General features: G+C 40.8%; 1 protein-coding gene across 1 annotated transcript in view; it reads right to left on the reverse strand.

Annotated features, from left to right (window-relative positions):
* Positions 1-27,866, reverse strand: part of EPHA6 (EPH receptor A6) — a 786,690-nt gene that overhangs the window by 210,987 nt on the left and 547,837 nt on the right. Inside the window, exons 9-10 of the mRNA XM_061628042.1 lie at positions 27,030-27,100; positions 23,764-23,889 (exon numbers count right to left, since the gene is read on the reverse strand). Coding sequence (XP_061484026.1) covers positions 23,764-23,889; positions 27,030-27,100 — 197 coding nt within the window. The remainder of the gene's footprint in view (positions 1-23,763; positions 23,890-27,029; positions 27,101-27,866) is intronic.

Raw genomic sequence — 27,866 nt, forward strand, 5'->3', positions numbered from 1 at the left:
TTGGACAGTCATGGTTTCTCCCAAAGAATCCTGGGAAGTGTAGTTAGTGAAGGGTGCTGAGAGTTGCTAGGATACTCCATGTTTCCTTCACAGAGCTTCAATCAGAGTGGCGGACTGGTAAACCACTGGAGCTGTCAGGGGAATAGGAGTCTCCTCTCAGCACCCTTCACAGACTACACTTCCCAGGATTCTTTGGGGGAAGCCATGGCCATCTAAAGGGAAAACAAAGTCTGGTGTGGGTGTGGGTCCCTGATTAGTCAAGCCAAGCAGCTTTGAGTCTAGCTTTTAGAACACTGACAGTTGGTTCTTACTGAGCATGCCTGACACTATCATTCAGTTCAATGCAAAATTTCTTAATTAATTAAAAATCAGCCAGGCATTTTTTGAACTTTTAAACTGCCGAAGATGAAGGTCAGAGTATGGGGCAAGATCAGTAATAGGATTACAGGTACTCTGTGAACATGTTTGATTTTCAATGAATTTCAACAGATTTTGAGAACTCTGACAGAAAAAAGTCCAAAAGGGCTCTGGGGTTTTTCTCTCTCTTTAGACTTTGAATAGGGTGGTCATGTACTCTACTTTAAGAGGGCAGTTGTCTGTTTGAAGGAGCCCCTAAGAGTTGCCCAGTTCAAGTCTGGCTTAAAGGTATAGAACCACAAGAAGGGAAAACCTTTAGTTGCCCATTAACAGTTAGCTCCTGGGCATCAGACTGAACACTACTGCTGAGATGTATTTATATCTAAATTATAGTCATTTATAAATTTGTATATATGCATATAAATCAGCATATCCAAATATATGCAGATCTTGTTCTCTTTTACCTCTGTTTAGTGTCACATTTCCTCTTTTTTGTAATGCATGCATGGCTATCTTAATAGCTGTTTTGAATGTAAGGATGAATGAACATTTAACTAAACAGAAGCACTACTGAATTAGGATTGTGAGAGCTCTGGTAATCTTCAAGCCTATCAAAGAGAGGAACTTTAGTGCTGACTAGCTGCTCAACTCACTTCCCATTAGGGTTGCCAGGTCAGAAGCATCTGAAACCCTGAGATTTTGGGGGCAGGCTGTAGTGATGTCATAGGGGCTGGCTTGAGTGATGTCATGGGTTGGGCCCGAGGGATGTCACGGGAGTGGGCCCGAGTGATGTCATTAAGCATCAACCACAGTTGCTTGGTGCATACAATTCAAAGAAAAACATTTCTCCAATTTCTCTCATAATCCTAGCCATGTCTACTCAAAAGTAAGTCCTATTGAATTCAATGGGGTTTACTCTGGGTATGTAGGATTAGCATTGCCGTTTTACTTCCAGAAAAGCAAGTACTGGATTAAAGCTTCATATTGGGAAGGTTTTCAAAACAGTACCCTCTTCAACAGTCCAGGAAAATTTAAACAAGAGGAGAAAAGACTGAAAGCTATATACTTACTCAATTTATGAGATTTTCAAAAAGCAGGAAAAAACAAGTTTTCTGACTTGCAAAGAGGTCTAGCTACTGCCTTGTCAATCACAACCCTGACTTCATTTATTGGCTATAAATCTGAAAGGGTGGGATTAGAGCAGCCAGCTACGAGCTCATTGAACTGAAGTTGCGGGGGGAGGCTGACGTTTTGGTGTATAGCTCAAGAACCATACCACCTAGAAACTTTTTTTTTTAAAAAAATGGAAGCTGAGAGGCCAGCGATTAAGCTGACTCACCCAGAGAGCACCCTAAAAACCCAGAGTCTCCAGGCAAGCACCGGAGACCTGGCAACCCTACTTCCCATCATTATGATTATTGTAATTAATAATAATTAAATTTTGATCCTGCCCTTCCCCCCAGAACCCAGGGCACCAAACAAGGGACAAAACATTAAAAACATCTTTAAAAAAACTTTAAAATAAAACATCTTGAAAACATTTTTTTTTAAAAAAAACACCCTTTAAAACCATTGTAAAAAGCAATTTCAACACAGACGTAGACTGGGTTAAGGTCTCTACTTAAAAGGCCTGTTAAAAGAGGAAGTATTCAGTAGGTGCCAAAAAGATACCAGAGACAGCACCTGTTTAATATTTAAGGATAGTGAATTCCAAAGGGTAAATGCCACAAAATTAAAGGTCCACTTCCTATGATGTGCAAAACGGCCCTCCTGATAAGATGGTATCTGCAGGAGGCTCTCACTGTAGAGTGCAGTGATCGACTGGGTATATAAGGGTTAAGGTGACATTTCAGATACAGTAGGGCCCCGCTTCTCGGCACCCCACATTTCGGTGTTCCACTAATACGGTGCCAGTGGGGCGATCAGCTGGAGTGGGGGCTGGAGCTCCCTGTGCTCCAGCTGATCTCGCCCAAGAAGGGGAAGATCAGCTGTAGCACACTACAGTTGATCTTCTCCTCTTCTGGTTTGATCAGACTCTCTCACTCCAGCTGATCGCACCGAAGGAGAGGAAGATCAGCTGTAGCGCACTACAGCTGATCTTCTCCAGCACGATCAGAGGGTTAGGTTACAGACCCCCGTGCTACAGCTGATCCGCTTTTTGGCGGTTTTCACTTTTCGGCGGGGGTCTGGAACCTAACCTGCCATATGAATGGGGCCCTACTGTATTCTGGTCCCAAGCTGAATAGGGCTTCCATACATACAGAAAGAATGACGATTGTTAATATTCTATATGCCTTCCCTTATCACCTTTTGAACTCCCTAAGGGAGGAAGGGCAAAATATAAATATGATGGTGATGATGATGCAGGGCTCTGACTCTGCAGTGTAAGCAAGCCAGGAAAAGGAGAGAATGTAAGGAACACAGGCGGATGTAAGGTACACAGCAGAATAGCATACTTGGCCTATGTAAAGAATATTCAAGTATCTCCAGAAAGGAGTCATGTGCTATGATTGATATGAGAACTTTCAAAAACTTAACAAGCCAGAATATGTTGTATCAAACCTTTCAGAATCATTACAGATTTTATGTGTAGGACAAGTAGCAGGGGCACAAACAAACCCTATCCTAAAAAGAAATTGTATATCTAACATCACTCACAGCCATTGCTGATGTTTAATTACCACTTATCAACTACTAATTTTGCTGTGCTTGGTAGAAGCATGTAGGAGATAATCTGATATTTCTCACTCATCAAGATTTGTTTTTCATTATGAGTTTTCTTCCTGCCGCTACCTCTTCTTTAATCAGTCTTCACAGTCCAGAAGGAGCACAAGGTTTCACATTATCAGCAGTACAGTTAGCTGATACAGCTATAAAATACCACTATATTAATTCCTGTGCTAAATATCATATTTGGTGGTGGACAATATATCCTATAGGGTAATTATTAATTCCCTTTGCTATAAGTAAGTTATTATTGGAAATTCAAGTATGAACACAATTTCACATAAGAATGTGCTTTGTGTCATACAATGGGTACAGAAGACAAAACTTACCTTACTGATACCTAAAGCAAGAGCCCTTTCTTTTAGAATAATATGCTTGAAATTAGTAGACAGGCAAGGATAAGGAGATGCTTAGCACAGGGGTAGCTGGGGTAGCCAAGATGACATGCTCTAGATGCTATTGCCTACAGCTCCCATAATCTGTAACCACTGGCAATGCTGGCTGGGGCTGATGGAAACTATAGTCCCATAATATCTGCAGGGCACTATCCTTGCTTACCCTTGGTTTAGCACTATACAAGCTGTATTTATTTCTAGGAATAGTTGTAATATAAAAGCAGAAATAGTTACCACCACTGATTCTTGCTGTATTCTTTATTTTTGTCCTTATAATAATTTTCTCCATTTGGCTCACTTTCTCACTCACTCACTCACTCACTCACTCACTCAGTCACTCACTCACTCACTCACTGCCCACACACACACCCACACACATAATGCAAAGAGAATGATATAGTGTGTTGTATTATTTATGGACTGAGGCAAAGTATTTTATTTTCCCCATACCATGGCAAATAAGACATTCAAGGGAGTAAAGTTTTATGAATGTGAAGTCTTTTTATATAGTTTGGTTTTATGAGTAAAATGTATTGGGCGGTACCTAGCAAAGTGCTTCCGCTAGCGCAAAGACATTTGGCTGTGCAATGGAACTCTCCCTCCCAGCTCAAATGAGAAGAGAAAAAAATAAATAGGGTACAATCCAGAAAAAGTTTGTATCCCATAGAAAGCAATGAAATGGGACACTCTCGACTAATGTAAGTCCCTTTCATTTAATAGAACTTAATTTAGACTAAGATTTGCTGGACTGTGTCCATAGCATATCAAACGAGAAAGAACAAGCTATTTAAACTAAAACAGACCTATATTGGTCAAGTTAGGGAACTTTACTCTACACCAGTGTTTCCCAAACTTTCAACATGCACGTACCCCTTTTGAGACATTGATTTTACCGGTGTACCCAACTTTCACAAAAATAATTGGGAGAGGGGTAAGGTATTATAACACATTCGTAATTCCTATAATTTTATATGAAATGTTTGTAAAAAAATAAATACAAAGTAATAAACATTTTAATAATAGAAATAATATTTATGTAACAAAAATATATATTCAAAAATATAGAAATAATTCATATACTAATAATTAAAATAACTATTATTCAAACAAAAAAAAACATTCTGGAAATAAAGAGTAATACTTTTTTGGTATTAAAATTGTCAATACAAAACTACTTTTTAACGGGAGGGATGGAACTGCTTGTGATCAGATATTAGTGCGGCGATATCTGCAGCCAAAGAGCGGGAGATTCCCCAAGAGGGAAGTGGCTGGCGAGATGGCCGCTGCAGGGCTGAAGATAAAGGAAAAAAACCCACTTCCCCGCTTCCCGGTGTGAACATTTTTGTAGTCGAGCATACACATAAATATCTTTGTGGCGTCATCTGTCTGTTTGTAGAAGCGTTTTTTGGTGGCCAAAGTCATTGCGAGGGAGTCCGAGTCTTATGAGAAACTGGAGGGGTGTACAAAAAGACAAGGAATGCATTGAGAGCGAAAGAGACTATGCGTTGAATAACATCGGGATAAACCACTGTTATTATATTGATCTTCCCTCACATGATTGTGTGAGAAACTGGAGAAATCACAACAACTGTATTTTCTCTAAAAAGAACACATGCACACGTTTTTTGCCGCTAAAACCCAATGATAAAGTACAAAAAACACACATTCGGCCGCTTACCCCTTGAAACCCTTTCGTGTACCACCAGCGGTACGCATACCACACTTTGGGAAACACTGCTCTACACTACAGGAGAAATGTTAAAAATTCTTGGATCAAAGAGATAGAAAGGGGGAGCAGATTTACTAACCCGCCCTGGGACCTTATGGTGAAGGGCAAAAGAAATCTCATAAGTAAATAAATGAATTTTAAAAATGAATAAATGCTACAATACCTTTAAATGTGATACTAAAATTAATGTTAATGTTAGTAAGCTTAATATCTCCAGGACAAGACATATGTTTCTACAGTACAAAGAAAAAAATATATCAAAGGAAAGACCTGGATACATTATTTCTGGAGGAAGACAGTTCTAAGGCATCTCACATTGCATAACTGTGCTTTTATGCTAGGGGCAACTACCGTATATTCCGGCGTATAAGATGACTTTTTAACCCAGGAAAATCTTCACAAAAGTTGGGGGTCGTCTTATACGCTGGGTGTCGTCTTATACGCCGGAATATAGTATTTCTCCTGCTTGCAGCCTGGCCCGGCGTCCCCTCCCCTGAGGGGAATCCCCATTGCTCCTCCGTCCCCGCCATCCCCTGCGCGGCCTCCTCTGCTGCAAAATGGTGGCCGGGGTGGGGAGCAGCAGCAGCAGCAGCCTCCCCGCGTCCTTCTCCTCCGTGGCGGCCTCGCCTGCGCCGCCTCCCACCGCTGCTGCTGCTCCTCCGCCCGCGGCTGCTCAGGCGAGCGACGGGGCCGCGGCGGCGGTGGCTGCTCCTCCTTGGGCGGCCAATGGCGGGCCGCTTTCGCTGCTCTCGCTGCTGCAGGCCACGCCGGCGCCTCCGCTGATGCACAACCACCGGGCGGCGGCGGCAGCAGCAGCAGCGGGAGGCGGCGGAGGTGGGAACCCGCTGCCGACAGCTGCCCCTGCGGCCTCCTCCTCGGTGCCCTCCGCCGCCGCCTCCGGTCTGCTGTCACCGCGGCAGCCGGCCTACAACTGGCAGGCGACGAAGCCGACGGTGCAGGAGCGCTTCGCCTTCCTCTTCAAGAACGAGGTGCTCAGCGACATCCACTTCTTGGTGGGCAAAGGTCGGTGCGGGCTATGGGGCGAGGGGGCGCTGGCCACGCAGGGAAGAAAGGGGAGAGGGACGCTGGCTTTTTAAACGGGGATCAGGGTCTTTCTTGCGGCTGGGGGCGGGTTGCTATGGGGGCAAGCGGGTTGAAGAGTTGTGGCTGTGGTTGGGGGGCTGTTATTCCGGCGTATAAGATGACTTTTTAACCCAGGAAAATCTTCTCAAAAGTTGGGGGTCGTCTTATACGCCCAGTCGTCTTATACGCCAGAATATACGGTATATTTTATGTAGTTTTGGCAATTCAGTAAGCACTTTAAAGTTTTCCAGTTATCCTATCCTCACATTTTTTTAAAAAAATGTATTTGATACGGAACCCTCTTCCTGTTTGTTAAAAGAAACATTATATGTCTTTGATTGATAATTCATCTACATGATATTTTTGTAGTCCATATTTGTGTGTATTAGAGTGCAAAATGTAATTTGTTATTATCATAAGGTATCAGATAAGAAATGTGAATTATTTAGCAAAATATGCATTATTTAACAAATACAAAGAAATGATGAATTTGTCTATTTTCCAGTTTTTGTTTATTGCATGAAATAGCTTTGTCCAATAAAACAGTCAAAGGTACAAGCACATATCAAGAGGTGCTATGATCACCATGGATTTTACAGGGTTCTCCCACCCATTTGTGTTGTAAATTATTTCATATTGCAAAAATTGTGGAACAGTTGGAGGAAAATCACACACCATATAGATGGCCCTGCTTCTGTTCTGGATTATTTATTTTAAATATTTCTATACTGCCCTTCATCAAAAAGATATCAGAGTGGTGTAATGTAAAAACATAATACAAAATGAAAAGCCAAATATCATAAATATCATATCCTCTTTCAACAAGCCTTTTATGTTGAGACTTATCCCAGTCTGCGTCTGTGTTAGAATTGCTTTTAATATGTTTTCTTTAATAATATGTTTTTAACCCTGTTTTTTAAAAAAGATGTTTTTAAAGCTTTTTAAAAAAATGATTTTAATGATGTTTTGTTTTAATGTATTTTAAGGTCTTTTTATGATGTTTTAAAGTGTTTTTAGCATTTCCGTTTGCAGCCCTGGGCTCCTGCTGGGAGGAAGGGCGGGATATAAATCAAATAATAAATAAATAAATAAATAAATAAATAAATAAATAAATAAATTAAACAAAGCATAATATATTTTTAATGCTATAAAAACTCCAAAAGCATATAAAATAAAATCTTCAACTAAAAGCCAGTTTTAAATTTCTTAAAAAGCTGAACTGATGGGAGTCAGCTTTATATTTTTCAGAAGGGAATTTTACAGGGTAGGTGCCCTAGTGCCCACCGGTCTAACTGATCTTAAAGACAGGCATATAAGTAGTCTTAAAAACATGAGCCTTAAATAGAGATGTAAAATTTCCAGAAATTTTGAAGCCATGGAAAAAACCTTTTTTTCCAGAAAAAATGGAACTTTTTGAAAAAATTGAAAAATGCAATATTAGCACTTTTTACAGATTGAAAGTCACGTCATTACTTCAGGAACATCAAATGTAATTATGTACAGGTTGGTTTGGCATAAGATTATCAGATTTGGTATATTAAAAGTACATTTTCTTCAAACAATTATTACAAATTGAATTTACTTTTTAATTTATTTTAAAAAAAATTGTAACAAATGGATCTACAAGATCCTGAACTGTAAGGAACACCTGAACAGTAAGTAACCTCTTTCATTTTGCCAGTTTATGAGGAGCAGGCAAAAAAACATTAAGAAAAAAACCAGAAGAAACCATCAACATTAATAACAAAGAAAAGTATGTCTCCGCTAGTCCTCCACAGTGTGAAGCAGACATAATGCATCCATTCCCATAAAAAGAACTGAGAAAAAAAGCGGGAACCAAGATTCAATGAAACATTTTATTCATCATGCTAAAACAAAACATTCCATAATCCCTTTTTTCTTCATTTTTTTCAATTTTTCCGATTATTTGAGGAAAAAAACAAAAAAGGCTTCAGAAAAAAATGGAAAAAAGCAGTCCCCCCCCCCAATTTTTCTGTTTTTTTTCTGGGCCTTCACATGTGTAGCCTTAAAACACAGGAAGTTTTATATGTGTACAGACACTCCTTCAAATAACCTGGATCCAAGCTATTTAGGACTTGTAAAGATCAAAAGCAGCACTTTGAATTGGGTCTGGAAATGCTTATAAATAAAAGAATGCAGTTGGCTATATTGGAAGGAGGATTAATTTTCCAGACATTAGCCTATACCATAAGCCATATCTTTAGCACACACAAATAATTTGCAAGTCTCTTTTTCTATGAATACCCCAGCATAGGTCATTTTAGAAATGGTTCCTTAACACCCCAAATTGGATGGATGGTGTTGAGGTCTTTGTTGTTGTTATGTGCCTTCAGGTCGATCATGACTTATGGCGACCCTATGAATCAGTGACCTCCAATAGCATCTGTCGGCAACCCTATGAATCAGTGACCTCCAATAGCATCTGTTGAGAACCTCTCCCACCTTAAATTTCAACTACTAGAGGGACTTGGCATACACTGTCTCATCAGTTACAATTTTATACATATGCTCATGCTAAATTAACTTGATGGGGTAACCTAGATTTGAAGACAGAGAGGCAAGATTGTGGGATTTATAAATTAGATCAGCTGACAGGAACAGATGGAGGATTTTGCCATTTCCTATAGTATCGTTTAGAGATCATCTACCAGCGAGTGCTTTCTATTATTAACCCATAACCCATTACAGTATTTTCTATTACAGCAGTTGTTGCTGTCTATTTATGGGCCATCTTCTTTGAATGCTTCAGCATCTCCTAAATTGTTCAAAGGAATAATTGGATCTTCACAGAAAGCAAACCCCATAACTATCATTTTCAAATTTTCATTAGAATACTGTAAAGTAGAAGTTCAGGAACTTAGAGAAGAATGGAACAGGCAGTTAGAATGTGCTATACAACTTAAACATTGGAAAATTGCTTTAGGATCTATATGGAATGTTTAATTGAGTTTCATTCAGCAAAAATGGATATTTTGAATATACTGGACTCCATAACTTCTCTGTAGGAAAGCACTGTCTAATTCACATAGATTCTGGAGGTGAAGGAAGATGCTGTCATATCCTGGTAAGGAACACTGAGGGGAGAGGCTTTTATATTTTGCTTGTCTTCTACTGCCCTTGTGGTTCTGTAAGTCCTTACCAGTTAGATTATAGCTGCTGCAGGATAGCTGGGCAGTTGGGTTTTTTCTTTTTCTTTTTTGCTCCTTGCTCCTGAGTCACTGATTTTTTACATCTATAGCTTGAGAAGGCAGATCCAACAGCTATGTGGGAGGGCCTGGCTAGTCCTTTATAAGAACAGCTATGGTGGGCCACCACCAGGGGTTGACCTTTTGGGGCTGTCACTTCAGGGGTGTAACAAGGATGCTACCCAGTTTGTTTGTGTTTCAGGGAAAATGAATGGTATGGTGGAAAGGAGTGAATGTCCATATTGTTTTTTGCCCATACTTGTCTGTTAGCAGTTCCAAGACTAGTTAGGGTGTGAGACTGGCCCAATACTGTGGTTTTGGTACCGAGTGAGAGATTTGTTTTTGTTTCCCAGATGAGAGCTGGATGGTTGCTTGAGCAAACTGATATCATTATCAGTATCTGTACTGTTATTATTGCTGTGTTGGGATTACTGTGGGAGCCTGGAGTGGATGTGTGTTGTTGTAGGGAATGCTGGGAGAGAGACAGGATGAAGAGGGTCTGTGGATATCAGGTATGCTGGTGATTGGGGTAGCAGGAGGGATGGCTGGAGGAGGGTTTACAGATGTTTGTGTCCTGTCCTCCCTCTGGCCCTCTTCACATCCTTGGTATCATAGAGGTTCATCCACTGTACCCAGTAGTCTGGCATTGTTATTACTGAACGTAAGGTCTATTCATAATAATACTGTGTTGATTCAAGATTTTATCATGGATAAACAGGGTGATCTGGTGTGCATAACTAAGACCTGGGTGGCTCTGACGTGACACAGCTTTGCCTGCCTGGGTACTTGGTGCAACACCAACTCAGATTAGAGGGTTGGGGCGGGAGATGTTGCCATAGTTAATAGAAGCTCATTCTCTCCCACCAGTAAACCTCTCCACTTAGGAACTGGTCTAGAGGGCCTCCATTCGACATGGGGCCATGGAGACAGGCTCTGGATGCTGTTGGTTTACCATCCACTCTGCTGCCCAACAGCCTCCCTGACTGGGCTGACTGAGGCTGTTTCCGGTGTTGTGTTGGAAAAACCTAGGACTGTGGTCCTGGGTGACTTCAACATCCATGCTAAGGCTGCTTCAGGGCCATCTTGGGGCCTCATACCCCAGATTTAATATTTGCCCCTAGTGGACAGAGGGGTGGTTTGGATATAGGGGGTGGTGACTGTAACCCTGTTCTCATGATCAGACCACTTCCTGGTGAAGTTTGGACTTAAGGCAGCAGCCCTATTTCACAGGGGTGGGGAACCAATTTGGACGGTTCACCTCCAGAGATGAATAGAACCTGATAGATTCCTGAATGCTCTGGGGAATGTCTCAGTGGATAGAGCCAACCCTGTTGAGGCCGTGGTTTTGTCGGATGGAGAGGTAAGGAGGGCTGTTGACAAGATCACTTCCAAGGGTACCATCTGATGCTGCAGGGTCCATACTGCAACTTGGTTTACTGAGGAGTTGCGGTCAGTGTAGCAGCTGGGAGACAACTGAAATGCAGATAAAAGAAAACCCACTCCAAAGCTGATGAACACTTGTTAGGTTACACAATTCTGCCTACCAAGTGGTGGTGAAGGCAGAAAATAATTACTTTGCTGCCAGTAGCACATCCTCAACATGCCACCCCACAGAATTATTTGGGTGGAAGGCTAACCATACCAGAAGTGTTGGCTGGCCCCCTGGAGCACTCAGTAGCATACTGTGAGCAGTTTACTCGGCACTTTGAGGATAAAGTCGCTCAGCTCCTTAGTAGTGCCTTAGATGGAGCAATTTTTGCAAGACCAGTCCAATGCAGCACCTTTCCATATTTTATGGGCTCAGTTTCAGTTTATGTGCCCTGATGAAGTGGACAGGGCTCTTGCAATGATGAGACAAGCTTCTTGCTCTCCTGACCCATTGTCCAGCCTGGCTGGTGAAAACCGGGGGGGGGAACTGATTGGATCCGGGGTGTGGTCAACATGTCTCTACATGACAGAGTGGTGCCTGCTGCCCTTAAACAAGCAGTAGTGCACCTACTCTTGAAGAAGCCTACCCTGGAACCTACTGATTATAATAACTACCACCCAGTCACAAATACCCCCTGATGATATGCAGCTCTATTTTCCCATAACATCTAATGTGTTGGGAGAGGCTATGGTCCAGAATATTGTCTGATGCAGTTGTGGAATGGATGAGAGCTAATAAACTGAGCTTGAACCCTGGAAAGACAGAGGCACTGTGGGTGGGTGGTTCCAGTGTACAGGAGATTGCCCATTTGAACATTCAGGTTAATCTCCCTCTGAAAGAACAGGTGCGCAGTTGGGGGTGCTGCTGAAGCTTTGGTGGTTAGGAGTGTCTTTACCAACTACAGGTGGTGCACCAACTATAGCCATTCTTGGACAGAGTAGACTGGCTGTGGTGATTTATGCACTGGTAACCCTTGCACATGATCCAGAAACTCCAGCTGGTGTGAAAATCCTGCAGCTAGACTGTTGACTTTCTTGTTCCAGCAGGCATTATTATTATTATTATTATTTAGATTTATTAGTTGCTTGATACCTGAAGGTCCCCAAGCAACTTACACAACTTAAAACAAAACAAATAAAACACCCTATAAAAACATAACAATAAATCTTTTTAAGGTAATGTGTGGTTTTATGATGATTTTGTTGTTCTATTGTTTATTTTATGTATGGCAAATAATTGAGCGGTATATAAATATTTTAATTAAAAACAAATAAACAAACAAAAAATAATGCTGTAAATACCTTGCTGAGGCATATGATGTGTGAATGTCCAGTGTTATTTTCTTTTTGGTTTGAACTTGTTGTCCACATCAGCTTTGTACTGGAGAAATCCTTGATATTTATGGATGCTCATGTACTTTAAAATTATATTCCTGCTGTATGGGGATTAATGACAGGACAACAAAATGGATTTTATGAGCCTTTGTGATTGCTAAGAGACTTAGAGCCTGGAAGGATAAATACCCACCATCTATTATGCAATGCTCTCAAGACCTTAATGCCTTTACTACATTTGAACATACTTTTTATAAGCACCAAATTGGCTTGGATACATATTTGGACATTTAGATGGCATATATTGATCTGTATGTGTAAACTGAGATGGATGTTCTCATGATTACTGTATTGTTATTGTGAGCTGTCAGTAGTTGTTTTCTTTTTGTTTTTCCCCTTTTTCTCTCCCCTTTTTTCTTTTAACAAATTTGCATTAAAACAAAAGTTTTAAAAAAGGAAATGCACTGGCAACCAGTGCAACTGGTACAAGATTGGTATAATATGATCCAATCATCTAGCTTCAACAAGGACTTGAACAGTCTCATTCTGTATCAGCTGATGTTTTCATTGGATTCTAGATCCATGTCCAAGTTCCAGGACTAATTGCTTAGGAGAACCTTGGTGTCCTAGAGACAATTTTGCACAGAAATTTGCCATGCCAGGTATTATCAACTAGATCTGATAGTACCAGAACAAAATTTCAGTGTCAATGTTTGATGAAAACATTTCTGTCCTGAGAACTTACTGATTAGAACAAGGGATGTGCTGCAAGATTTTCATACTTATTCACAGGGGAAAAAAGCAAATAAAACTACATACAGTATTTTATACATATCTCCCACATTCCAAACCCCAATACAAAGACTCTGATGTGTGCATACATAGATGCAACTACAAAATGGAGAAGGGAAAATAACAATTTATTATTCTGAGGTTAATCAGGACCATTTTTATCCTCTTCTTCTTGAGCATGAATCTCAGCCCCCAGTACCACTTGAATATATTTTTCAGATTTGAATGACTCCTGCATTCCTTCTGTATTGCTTTTGATGGCACACTTTATTAAGCTTCATTGTTTTGGTATATGCATTTTCTATAAAATGATTCTAAAGGCAGTTCTCTTCCATTTGGCTGAAATGAATTATTAACTAACCTAGAGCAGTGGAGAAGCTGGCCTTTTCTGCGGTAGCACTGAACCTCTGGAACATCTTCCCTTGCTCAATCTCAGAAGCATGAACTGTGACATGTTTTATACGCCTTTTGAAATTCTAGGCATTCCTGACTTAATTTTAGATTGCAGTGCTCAGTATTTTGTTTTAGTATTTTAATTCTGGAATTTTAACAACACTGTGTATTTTTGTTGTATTTGTTTTCAAGTGTTGTGATTTTATGGTTTGTACTGTAAACTGCTTAGAATTTTTTTTATACTAAATGGCCTATAAATTGATTGAATAAAAATACAATAAGCAGTGTAGTTCTCATTGTGCCTTATCTCTTCTTGGAGAGAGAGAGAGAGAGAGAGAGAGAGAGAAGTGGGAAGCTATGTACACTTTATATGAATCAGACAAGTGGTTTAAAACTTATTTTAAAACCTGCTTCCTTTTTTTAAAAAAAAATAACACTCTGTTTTTGAGGGATGAATATATTAATTGCTTTAAAAGTTTGTTGAGGAAGAATGGATCAATTTATGCTATTATTGATGAATTACTTTTACATAAAAAGAACAAAGAGACATGGCACGTTAAAGACTAACAAGCAAATTATGATATAAGCTTTTTTAGACTACACTTCACTTCATCAGATGCATGAAGTCTACTTAGTTGAATACACACACACAAATACACATACACACACCAACAAAAACACACAGTTGTGGGTGGAGCAATGATAAAAAGTGAGGTCAGAGGGAAATGAAATATAGAAAAATACAGATGGTAATAATTACATTATTAAGAATGGCCGCTCACACAGAAAAACAGTTGTGTTGATAACACAGACATCCTGGCATTGTTAAACAAATTAACATATGTACTGTAATGACAATCCATAGTACCTATACCACCCACAATTAGAAATGATTAGTTTTACTTATAGGTATATAAGCCATGACTACCCTGGCAGTCAGAAAGAAGGAGAGGGAATATGGGTAAGGATGGATCACCACAGAACCTTTTAGAGAACTAGAAATATTATTCTCATATTTATGGGAGAAGTCACATTCCCCCCCAAATTATGATACTTCATGGGTCTCAGCTTGTATTAATAACAGCCAGTAAGATTTTTGTTTAAAGAAGAACATTTCTATTTTGTGTACCAGTATTTATATGCTGCTTACTAACAGGCCATAAAACATGGATATAAAATATTTTTTTTGAATTAATTCTATTCCAAATCAATTACTAATTTCTATTCTAATAAGAATAAGGTGGCATTTAGTTCCTTTTTAGGACAAAAAAGTGAAATATAAATCTTATACATAAAAAATATTTCAATATTCTGTGAAATTTCTCTTGGAAAAAATAAGCTAGAGATTGTTCCAGATATGACACTGTTGGTAGGCTGGCTATGAGCCTATAACTTCACTCTACCCCAATATGACCTATATGATTTTTAAAATAGCTTCAGTTTGGTTCATTTTACAAAGATGCTGCTTGAGACCTGATGGAAAAAGTAGCTGAAAGAGTTAAGTCTCTCATTTCAACTGAGAGGATGTTGCCAGTCATATGCACAGGACATGACCTTTGGCAACCCAATCAATGCAGTCCCAAAGTAATTGTAAAAGTTTGGCACTCAAGAGAGGAGCCCATTGTTCAAATCTTATCAACCTAGCTAAAAAGAGAAGCCCATTACCCTGACCATGCGACTCATCATAGCTATGGAAATTAAGAAAGGATACTTGCCTGATCCAATCAATTCTGCATTCTCCTTTGAGGCTTTTGTCCAGAAAGGTACAAAACCTGGACTCTTTGGGCCATTCTGGGTTCTGTTTGCCCAGTTCTGCTATGAAATCACCTGCCGAATCACCGTTCTGGGCTCTGGGTCTTGATGACCCACCCTGCTAAATATCACTCTAAATCGCCTGCTGAATCACTTTGTTGTTGTTATCTGCCTTCAAGTCGATTACGACTTATACGACCCTATGAATCAGTGACCTCCAATAGCATCTGTCATGAATCACCCTGTTCAGATCTTGTAAGTTAAGGTCTGTGGCTTCCTTTATGGAATCAATCCATCTCTTGTTTGGTCTTCCTCTTCTTCTACTCCCTTCTGTTTTCCCCAGCATTATTGTCTTTTCTGGTGAATCATGTCTTCTCATTATGTGTCCAAAGTATGATAACCTCAGTTTCATCATTTTAGCTTCTAGTGATAGTTCTGGTTTAATCTGTTCTAACACCCAATTATTGGCCTTTTTCGCAGTCCATGGTATGTGCAAAGCTCTCCTCCAACACCACATTTCAAATGAGTTGATTTTCCTCTTATCCGCTTTTTTCACCGTCCAACTTTCACATCCATACATAGAGATAGGGAATATCATAGTCTGAATGATCCTGGCTTTAGTGTTCAGTGATACATCTTTGCATTTGAAAACCTTTTTCTAGTTCTCTCATAGCTGCCCTCCCCAGTCCTAGCCTTCTTCTGATTTCTTGACTATTGTCTCCATTTTGGTTAATGCCTGTGCCAAGATATTGATAATCCTTGACAAGTTCAATGTCCTCGTCAACTTTAAAGTTACATAATCTTCTGTTGTCATTACTTTAGTCTTCTTGATGTTCACCTGTAGTCCTGCTTTTGTGCTTTCGTCTTTAACTTTCATCAGCATTCGTTTCAAATCATTACTAGTTTCTGCTAGTAGTATGGTATCATCTGTATATCTTAAATTATTGATATTTCTCTCTCCAATTTTCACACCTCCTTCATCTTGGTCCAATCCTGCTTTCTGTATGATATGTTCTGCACAGAGCTTGGAAAAGTTACTTTTTTAAACTATCATCAGCCCCAGCCAGCATGGCCACTGGATTGGACTGATGGGAGATGTAGTTCAAAAAAGTAACTTTTCAAAACTCCGGTTCTGCATATAGATTAAACAAATAGGGTGATAAAATACACCCCTGTCTCACACCCTTTCCGATTGGAAGTAATCGGTTTCTGCATATTCTGTCCTTACAGTAGCCTCTTGTGCAGAGTATAGGATGCACATCAGGGCAATTAGATGCTGCGGCACCCCCATTTCTTTTAAAGCATGCCATAGTTTTTCATAATCTACACAATCCAAAATTTCGCTGTAATCTATAAAGCACAGGGTGATTTTCTTCTGAAATTTCTTGCTCCGTTGCATTATCCAACGTATGTTTGCGATATGAGCTCTGGTGCCTCTTCCCTTTCTAAATCCAGCTTGGATGTCTGTCATTTCTTGCTCCGTATATAGCAAGCACCTTTGTTGTAGAATCTTGAGCATTACTTTACTTGCATGGGATATTAAGGCAATAGTTTGATAATTACTGCATTCCCTGGGATCCCCTTTCTTTGGAACTGGGATGTATATTGAACGCTTCCAGTCTTTGGGCCATTCTTTCGTTTTCTATATTTGTTTACAACTTTTTGTCAATATTTGGACAGATTCAGTCCCAGTAGCTTGTAGCAACTCTATTGGTATGCCATCTGTTCCTGGTGATTTGTTTCTTCCAAGTATTTTAAGAGCAACTTTCACCTCACATTCTATAATTTCTGATTCTTCATCATACAGTTCCTCCATGAATGAATCTGTCATCCTTGCATCTCTTTTATAGAGTTCTTCAGTGTATTGCTTCCATACAGGGCCGGTTCTAAAGGGTAGCCAGGTTGGGCACTGGCTGAGGGCCCAGGAGCCTCACAGGGCCCCTTCAACAGCCTCAACCCATCCCTGCTACCCCAGCGCTTCTTCTCCTTTTGCTGCCGCCACCTTAATATTTCCCCTCAAAGCCTCGATTTTGATCTTTCTCCTTAGAGCCGGCTTGGAAGCTTCCTCCTTCTGCACATGCCTGGTCTTCTCCTCCTCCTCCAAGAGGGAAGGATCACCACAGCAAGCCAGGAGGAGAGACACACATACACTGCCGGCTGTGTTGTGCTGCAGAGAGAGGAGCAGTTGCAAAGGCACAAAGAAGCCGTTTTGGAGCTCTATAATTAGTTGCATTTCTCCTTTTGCTGCTGCTGCTGCTGCCACCTCTATCTTCTTTCCCCTCAAAGCCTCAGTCTTTCCCTTCAGAGTTGGCTGGGATGCTTCCCCCTTCTTTGCATGCGGGGTCTTCTCCTCCTCCAAGAGAGAAAGATCACCGTATCGAGCCAGAAGGAGAGCCATGCATACACTTCTGGCTCTCGAGCGAACTCAAAGGGAGCAAGGAAGACCTTTTGGGGCACTCCAGTTGCTGGAATCAGAGCCAGTGTGGTGTAGTGGTTAAGGTGCTGGACTATGACCTGGAAGACCAGGGTTCGATTCCCCACACAGCCATGAAGCTCATTGGGTGACCTTGGGCCAGTCACTGCCTCTCAGCCTCAGAGGAAGGCAATGGGTAAAACCCCTCTGAATACCGCTTACCATGAAAACCCTATTCATAGGGTTGCCATAAGTCGGAATCGACTTGAAGGCAGTACACAACAACAACAAGTTGCTGGAATGGAAAGGCTTTTGGGGTGGGTTAGGTTTTATTATTATTGTTGAGATTTTTAATGTTTTAATGTATTTGTATGTTTTTATTTTGTACGTCACCCAGAGTGGCGACTAATAAATTTAATAAATAAATAAATAAATAATAGCAGCTGCCAGCAAAAGCACAGTGAGGCAAGGGACCCTCTTGCAAAGCAAGTATTTTAAGTCATATTTTCTCTCCCCCTTTTTATTAAAAGTTCATCACAAATTCAGTAGCACTGAATATTCACTGAAGTTCAGTATAAAGCACTGCCCCTGTTCATATATATTTGGCATACCACCTTGCAAACTTTTAATGGCTTTTTTCTAAAGTCCTTCGCTGCAAGGGCAAGCCTAGCCATGTGCCCTTTTTGAAACTGTTGTGCTTGCTTTCAACGCGTGCCTGGATCAAGGTTCAAGAGAGGATCAGGCTGGTGATGCTTCTCTACCCTACCCCCCCTTAAGAGGTGGAGGGTTTTTTACTTGGGACGGGCTAGAGGGGGAGGAAGCAAACACACACAGAATTACAGTCCTTAGTGCCATCATATGCCTGAGTTTCATAGGGCTTCCCCTCTCCCAGGCAAATGTGCATAGGACTGCAGCCCCAGTTAAAGGATTGGCAGCTGTTTCTTCCTCTCTCTCACTCCCTTTCTAAAATTAGTATCTGTGTTGTTGCTTTATTACATGGTGAAGAGAGTTTTGAAATGGGGCTGGCTTCTTGCGCTGGTTTCTTCCTGAAGCAGGTGTAGGTAGTGTGCAGATGAACTTCAGGAGTTCTGTATTTGCATGCGGTGGTGTTATTTTCTTGTACTGTTCCTTGGAGTTGCTGTTGGTAGGTGGATGCTACCAAGTCCTCTCTTGTCCTGCCTGTCTCTGATCTGGCAGAAGTCCTTTGGTTGCCTCCCCCTTGCTCGCCCAGTACATGTGCTTTTCTCATGGTCTGGAGGCAAGCACTACTGAAAAAACTGGGTGGAACGTGTTTTAGTTGCATGCTAATTTTCTGAAAATTGCAGCGGAAGAGGTAAAATTTATGATGGTTGTTTAAGTTATGCACATTTTCTGTTTACATCTAAGTTATGTCTCAAGTTCTATCTTTGTCAGTGCAATCCTTTGTCTACTTGGATGTAAGTCCCAATCAGTCTATTTTTTATTTATTTATTCAGTTTATAACAGGCTGAAGTTGAACCCTGATAAGACCGAGGTATGGGAGACAAGGGAGGGTTAGGAGATGTTGACCTGGTGTTTGGTGGGGTGAAGTTGCCCCTACAGGACCAGGTCCGCAGCCTCGGGGTTGTTCTTGATTCCAAGCTGTCCATGGAGGCTCAGATTTCGGCTGTGAGCCGGGCAGCTTGGTATCAATTACACCTTATACGTAGGCTGCAACCATACCTACCTGTTCAACAGCTCCCGCTCGTGGTGCATGCCCTGGTCACCTCTTGATTGGACTACTGTAATGCGCTCTACGTGGGGTTACCCTTGAAAATGACCCGGAAATTACAACTTATACAGAATGCGGCGGCACGCTTAAGAACATAAGAACATAAGAAGAGCCTGCTGGATCAGGCCAGTGGCCCATCTAGTCCAGCATCCTGTTCTCACAGTGGCCAACCAGGTGCCTGGGGGAAGCCCGCAAGCAGGACCCGAGTGCAAGAACACTCTCCCCTCCTGAGGCTTCCGGCAACTGGTTTTCAGAAGCATGCTGCCTCTGACTAGGGTGGCAGAGCACAGCCATCAAGGCTAGTAGCCATTGATAGCCCTATCCTCCATGAATTTGTCTAATCTTCTTTTAAAGCCATCCAAGCTGGTGGCCATTACTGCATCTTGTGGGAGCAAATTCCATAGTTTAACTATGCGCTGAGTAAAGAAGTACTTCCTTTTGTCTGTCCTGAATCTCCCAACATTCAGCTTCTTTGAATGTCCACGAGTTCTAGTATTATGAGAGAGGGAGAAGAACTTTTCTCTATCCACTTTCTCAATGCCATGCATAATTTTATACACTTCTATCATGTCTCCTCTGACCTGCCTTTTCTCTAAACTAAAAAGCCCCAAATGCTGCAACCTTTCCTCGTAAGGGAGTCGCTCCATCCCCTTGATCATTCTGGTTGCCCTCTTCTGAACCTTTTCCAACTCTATAATATCCTTTTTGAGATGAGGCGACCAGAACTGTACACAGTATTCCAAATGCGGCCGCACCATAGATTTATACAACGGCATTATGATATCGGCTGTTTTATTTTCAATACCTTTCCTAATTATCACTAGCATGGAATTTGCCTTTTTCACAGCTGCCACACACTGGGTCGACATTTTCATCATGCTGTCCACTACAACCCCGAGGTCTCTCTCCTGGTCGGTCACCGCCAGTTCAGACCCCATGAGCGTATATGTGAAATTAAGATTTTTTGCTCCAATATGCATAATTTTACACTTGTTTATATTGAATTGCATTTGCCATTTTTCTGCCCATTCACTCAGTTTGGAGAGGTCTTTTTGGAGCTCTTCGCAATCCCTTTTTGTTTTAACAACCCTGAACAATTTAGTGTCATCAGCAAACTTGGCCACTTCACTGCTCACTCCTAATTCTAGGTCATTAATGAACAAGTTGAAAAGTACAGGTCCCAATACTGATCCTTGAGGGACTCCACTTTCTACAGCCCTCCATTGGGAGAACTGTCCGTTTATTCCTACTCTCTGCTTTCTGCTTCTTAACCAATTTCTTATCCACAAGAGGACCTCTCCTCTTATTCCATGACTGCTAAGCTTCCTCAGAAGCCTTTGGTGAGGTACCTTGTCAAACGCTTTTTGAAAGTCTAAGTACACTATGTCCACTGGATCACCTCTATCTATATGCTTGTTGACACTCTCAAAGAATTCTAATAGGTTACTGAGACAGGACTTTCCCTTGCAGAAGCCATGCTGGCTCTGCTTCAGCAAGGCTTGTTCTTCTATGTGCTTAGTTAATCTAGCTTTAATAATACTTTCTACAGCCGCCGACGGGACCACATCACGCCAGTATTATCTGATCTACACTGGCTGCCGGTTGTTTTCCGGGCCCGATTCAAGGTGTTGGTTTTAACCTTTAAAACCCTGTATGGTTTCGGCCCAGCTTACCTGAAAGAGCGCCTCCACCGCCACCAATTATGCCACCCAACTAGATCAGCCACACAAGGCCTTCTCTCAATCCTGCCAACCAAAACAGCTAGGTTGGTGGGTACTAGGGAGAAGGCCTTTTCTGTGGTGGCCCCCACTCTCTGGAACTCCCTTCCATGTGATCTTCGACATGCCCCTTCCCTAGATGTATTCCGCAAGGCCCTGAAGACGTGGCTATTCCAACAAGCCTTTGAGGTCCTTGGGATGGGTAAATCGTCATGAGTCTGTCATCTATCGTATGTTGTTAATTTAATTGCTTTTATATGTATTGATGACTGTCCAGTATTTCTATCTATTGTTTTAATGTGATTGCATCTGAAATTATTGTATTTTATCTTTTTTAATGTACGTCGCCTAGAGTGGCTAATTGCCAGATAGGCGACAAACAAATTAAATATTATTATTATTATTATTATTATATCACACACTTTCTCCCAAATGAGCCCAGGGTGGCAGGTAAGTGTGCACAGGATTGCAGATTAAGGCTGCAATCCAATACACACTTACCTGGGAGTAGGTCCTATTGAATCCAATGGAATTTACTTCTGAGTAGACATGTATTGGATTGCACTGTAAGTTATACCTCTAATTTTTGTCAACAGTATAACTTAGAGGTATTTAAAAGGCACCTAATGAGATACTAAACTTTTTGTTTTCTTTGACAATAAGGTGTTGTCATATCATAACTAAAATTTTGTTTTACTTTGGAAAATGGAAATGGACTGCCTTCAAGTCGATCCCGACTTATGGCGACCCTATGAATAGGGTTTTCATGGTAAGCGGTATTCAGCGGGGGTTTACCATTGCCTTCCTCTGAGGCTGAGAGGCAGTGACTGGCCGAAGTGTGCTTCATGGCTGTGTGGGGATTTGAACCCAACACTCATAGTCCAACACTCTAACCACTATGCCACACTGGTTCTCTTTATTTTGGTTTAACTAGGTTTTAAGTTTAAAGGGGAGGAGCCAAGGTAGAAGGGTGTGGTTTAAGGGGTGGGGCCAAGGGACCCTCTGACACCCTATGCCCAGGGGCCCCAAGAAACCTGGAGCCAGCCCTGCTTCCATCTTCCTTTTATTTCATCTCGGTCAGTCAGTGTGTTCCCCTGTTGATTATTCAACATCCCTACTCTTGGTTTAAATTTCCCTTTAATTACTCTAATCATTTGGAATAGGGCTCTTCTTCTACCCTTTTTGTTGTCCTCTTCTATTTCTATATAATAACTAATGTAATAGTTCTCTTTGTTCCTATGTACTAGGCACTGTATTGTTGCATTTAGGGTTCTAACCATGTTTCTTTCTGAATCACTTTGCCAGCCAGAACCCAGGCATCTGACTCTCCCCTGCTTTTCCCTCATTATCTCTGGACCCCTGCCTGCTGAAACAGAGGTCCTTGCTTGCTGAAGCTGTTTCAAAAGCCCTTTTCAGGGCTCCACTACTTTTCCTGCTTTGGTCTGAACCTTGGCTAACTAAAGCAGAGATCCAAGAAGCCATTTCAGGACCTGCCTCCTGCATTTGCTGTTTCCCTGCACAACCCGAGTCTCAACATGCTCAAGTTTTTTTTCTAGATTGCCCATCAGGGCTGGGAAAGGTATATCTTCTTCTCTATCCTGTCTTCTGGAGATCCTTTTCCTACAAATTGTAGCCTCTACATCTGCTCCCTCTGTCTGTCTTTGATGTGTGTGACTGTGTTTCAGAAACCATATTCTGGTCCTCCTTGCCTGTCTGTGCATGGCTGAGGCCTAGTCTGCAAAGTGAGCCCAGAGAGAAAGAGTAGGCTAGTGTGTCTTCCTCAGTTGTGCTGACTTCAGTTCCCCCCCATATCCTCTTATGCCTTGTGTGCTTGCTCCGTCGTCTGTGTGTGTATTTTGAGAGTGTATGTGAGTTTAGTTATGATTAGCTTTTTTTAGGTAATTCCCTCACGTATATTGTTACTGAGCTAATCCCCGCTGATGTCAATAGATACTGAGCTATTGAAGTGTTAAATGTGTATATTTTGATTCTCTGTGTATATACTCAATAAATATCCCCATGTTTAAGATCTGTATGAATATAAGTTACTGGGTAAATCTGCACTATTACCAATGTCTAAAGATCCTAATTCACAAGGCTGGTAGAATGTGTGAATGTGAAACACGTGTCTACAGAGGAGTCTTGCTAACAACACCTGGCATACACACGGAGTGATACATGTAAGTGTGCTCACACATACAATCACACTTAGTAAAAAAAACACACCAGAGGAAGTGATCTGGTGGTCCAATTCTGCATAAACCAACACGGCAACTCTTACTGATGATGGAAGAATGACCCATGTTTATTTTTTATGAGTTGTCCAAAGAACATACGATACTGGTCAGCTTATACAAATACAGCAAGCCAAGAAGCAAATAAATAAATATCCTTTGACTTCTATCAGCCATAGTCAGCAGTAGAAGCTATTCAAGTATGGAAAGGTTCTGGATCAGAATCTATTTTCTTCTCTAATGAGGGCAACCTATCAAGCAATCCATGTGGCTATCAACATATGTAAAGTTTCAAGTGATACTTTGGAGTACTTTGGCCTATTAGAAAACTACATTCCCTTTTTATATAAGCATTAGGTTCCCATACAGGTCTTGACGGGATGATCAGTTTCTCTGTATTGAAAGCATATTTATTAGTCATATTTGCAAAATAAGTGTGGATAATTTTTACCTGCCCCGATAACTCTCTCAATACGAATTCGTGATGGATCTATCTCCTTAGCAAATTCATGAACAGCAAGTGACGGGTCTTCATATGTGTCTGGATCAATGTATGTTTTGGTTCCTGGGAATCGTACTGCAAAATCAGAAAGATTCTTTTTGTATTAAATAGAAATTCAGACAACACATACATTGGAAAAATAAAATAAATTAAATAGTACTATTAAGAAATGCCAGCACCATAATTATAATAGGAAATTTATTTCTAGATGTAGCCATCATATATAATTCTAAGCACATTTACTAATTGTTAAGTCCAACTAACGGAACCTTCTTCTAAAAAGGGACTAACTCAAATATTCTGTGACAACAGTACTTGCAGAGAAAAGTAGTACTTTGTGTTAGCAAGTACCTAGATGAACACAATTATAATGCTTACTTGTTCTCCTGGCAAGTGAGTTGCTGCTGCTACTTACCAGGACAAAAAAGTGGGAAACTCAGTGCAGTGCATGCACACCAGCAGAGCCAATCTGGTATTCCTGCCAGTGCATTTTGCCCCATGCTGCCCTCCCTACTGCCTCATCTGTTGCCCCCCCCGGAAGGAGCAGTGGCTCACCTGCCAGGGGGTCAGGGAAGTGCCTCTGCTCCACCACGCTATCTGCTACTGTCCTCCCAGAAGAAACTGTGGGTGGGAGCTCGGATTCCATTCTCCCTTGAAGAAACTGGAGGGGAAAGGGAAGTGGTGGTGCCAGGGAGACTGCATGAGTACCTTCAGCTGAACAGTGCAGCTTTATGGAATGAAGGTGTAAGCCTTTAAGTCTCTCCTCCCTGTGATGTATTATCAGTTGTGAATTTTAGCAATAGAGTGCTATAAAACAAAGAGTGTGGTTTTGGAATGTCCTAAACCTCCCTTCACAGTCTATAACCCTAGATCAGAAGGCCTCCCAATCTGTCTAAGTTCTTTTTCTTCCTTGTTAAGGGAGGGAAAAACTGGTCCCTTAGGGGCCAATTTCTTCTCTTATTTTTTATTATGAGTTTTTTATTGTCTGTATGAATTGCCTATCCACTTAAAAAGTGTTTGAAGTGATGCACAATAAAAGCATAGTACTTCAAAAGTTGTATTTGCAGTAGTTGCCTTCCATACTTTTCACAGCCTAATTGATAGCTAAATATATGCCATCACCTGCTCTTTTTGTGCTGTTCTCGTCAATCAGGTTATTTGATAGGTTTTTCTATTTTCTCTTTCTTCTTCAAGGTGGCTGTATAATGGCAGATTGGCAAGATGGTTTAACTGTCGTGACAGTTTGGAGGGGAAAAGCCACTTAAGCTTGAATCAACAGGAACTGGATGGTGAGCAGATCACCAAGCTATTTCTGTCTCTTCTCTCCGTTTCTGAGCAATTTTTTATCTATTGCATTTATATCCCATCTTTTTGCCAAGGCACTCAAGGCAGTTTATAATTTTAAACTACTAAAACAAACAGTACAAATAGTAAAAAGATGATGCTTCAGTAACCTTGATTTCCTCACTATCAGGACTATTAAAGACTGTTAATGTTCTGTATTTATAGGAGGGCTTTTTCCCCTATCACCTCAGGTTTTCTTCTTAAAGTAACACTTTTCTTCTTACCTGGGGACTCTCCTAGGTATACTTGTACCTTGCCTCTGAGCAGTCTCATCTCACTCTTCAATTGGTTGGCGAGAAGCCATCAAGTTTGTTATTAAGCAGAATGATAAACAGACTCATATGTTGAATTTTCAGTACAGATTACATCAATATTGGATGTTTTAAATGTGTGGAAGAACTGGCATTAAATTTGAAATTCTTGTCTGCTCTGTGACTCATTTCCTTGATGGAAATAACTACACTATGGAAATGCTAGAAATGAGAATGTAGTTGCAAGTAAAGGGATAAATGCTATTTTTTTTTTAGCAAACAGGTGTAATATAATCCCCAGCAGGCAGAAGTTAGACATTTCAGAGAAAATCACATAATAAGAAGCAGGTGGAAATTCAGAAAAACATTTTCAATACTGCTGAAATGCATTTATTTTGAAGTGCAAAAAGGTGTCAGGAACTCTTCCCCCCACCCCACCAAACAAGCTCTTTGCAATAAATGCAGATTTAAAAGTAATAATGATAATGAAAGACATAAGTTCTGTGGTACACTTTGGTTTTGTTTCATATGTGGAAGATCTGACATTTATTCCACATTTTAGACATAGAGACACTTTTGAACAGGGGTGAAACTAGAGATGGACAAATCTGTCAATGCTTCTCATTTTTTTCAGTCTTAAGTTTAGTTCTCCATATTTTCCTATCAGTTTGCATTTTTTAAAAGTCCTCATGAAAATCATCAACGTTTTAGTGCAAATTTCTTCTTACACACATTTTATATGCAATTTTGCCTAATATAAACAATTTTGCAAAGCACTTTTTGCTAATATAAAGCATTTTTATATGTTATTTTTACTAATATATCATTTTTATGCACACTTTAGTATGTGTGGTTCTGTATACATTCCTTGGCTGGAGAACTGCAATGCAAATAGCTGTATTTCAGTTCATGAATTAAGTAGGTTCGCCTTTAAATGTACACCTGGTATAGCATAGTGGGTAGGAGAGCCTAGCTGGGTGTCCAGAATCTGTGAGTTCAAATCCCTGCTCATGTCTCCTGGATGTAAAGGGCTAGCTAAAGAACACCCCCACAGTGAGTGGCTCATTGGTTATGTGCCCTGCCACCTGTGCAGCTGTGGGCAAGCTGCATAGTCCCAAGGAGCCCAGTTGCCCCCCAGTTGGCAGTTGCGGCCAAGGAAGGGGCTGGCTTGTGCAGCTGTGGCAAGCTGGGGAGGACAAGCCTCAGAGGGAGGCAATGGTAACCCCCCTCTGAATACCGCTTACCATGAAATCATTATTCATAGGGTAGCCATAAGTCGGGATCGACTTGAAGGCAGTCCATTTCCATTTTTTCACATTTAAATGAGAACTGAATTGATTCTTCTCAATCGCTAAGTGAAACTTCAACATTAAGAAAAGGTATTGTGGAAATCATGGCATTTCCCTCAACAATGGAGTGCTCCTGTTTATGTGAAACTGTTAAGTATACATTAAAGCAACACATTAGTTTGAGTAAAAGTATCTATATTTAAAAGATAAGCCCTGAGATGCCATCAGTCTGCTTCTGTTTCTATCAGCTAGATATAAGGGGTGAAAATACATAAAAATATTGTACTTATTCTTCACTGATATATGAAACATCGCAGATAGCTTTGCTTACAATGTCCATTTTGCAAATGAGCTCTTCGTTTTTCTTCAGACTTCATTTTTGCCTTTATATACCACTGGCACCTTTAAAAAAATAAAGGCCATTTCAGTTTTTAAAATGCCACAGAATGAATGATATTGAAATTACATACTGATTATTTTTGTTTCATGAGCTAAACTTACAAAAGCTGTATTTAATTGAAGAGGGCAGCTACAAAAACAGTAATCAAATTAAAAATGGTATGATAAGCTGAACTATATGAAGTTGGTATCTGTGAGTACCCAACATAGTGAAAGGACTTCTGAGAACATGCCTGCAAGCTCCATCCCCTAGACACCAATATATGCATCAGCAACACTTCTGGCAAATGTGTGGTTGATGTTACTCTGAAGACGGCTCTACAACGCTTAGGGCTCCATTAACAGAATGAGACACTTGACTGACCAGGCCTCTTGTCACCATGGAGCAGGCCTTATGTACATGTATCTATAAATGTGTGGGCTAACCAGCACATTTTTGGAAGTCCTTTCATATACGGATTAATTATCAAAGGAGAACCAGCACTCCTCTGTTTATTTACTTTAAGATGCATATCTACAATGGGAGCACTAATTTTCTCCATCTATCTGTGTAAAACAAAAACCTGGTTACTAGGCACCTATCAGGCTATATTCTGGCATGACACTCTAGTATGACTAAGAAATGGAACCCAGCTAGAATAGGGCTAGCCTGCAATCTGGAATACATCTGAGAGGGGCTATAGCTGCCTTTCACCACCAAAACTGGAGTTGCCAGGGGTAGAACTGGCTGTACTACCCTGGTATTCTAAGAACACCTTGATTTTCTCCC

The sequence above is a fragment of the Rhineura floridana genome, chromosome 5 (assembly GCF_030035675.1).
Source record: "Rhineura floridana isolate rRhiFlo1 chromosome 5, rRhiFlo1.hap2, whole genome shotgun sequence".
Lineage (NCBI taxonomy): Eukaryota > Metazoa > Chordata > Lepidosauria > Squamata > Rhineuridae > Rhineura > Rhineura floridana.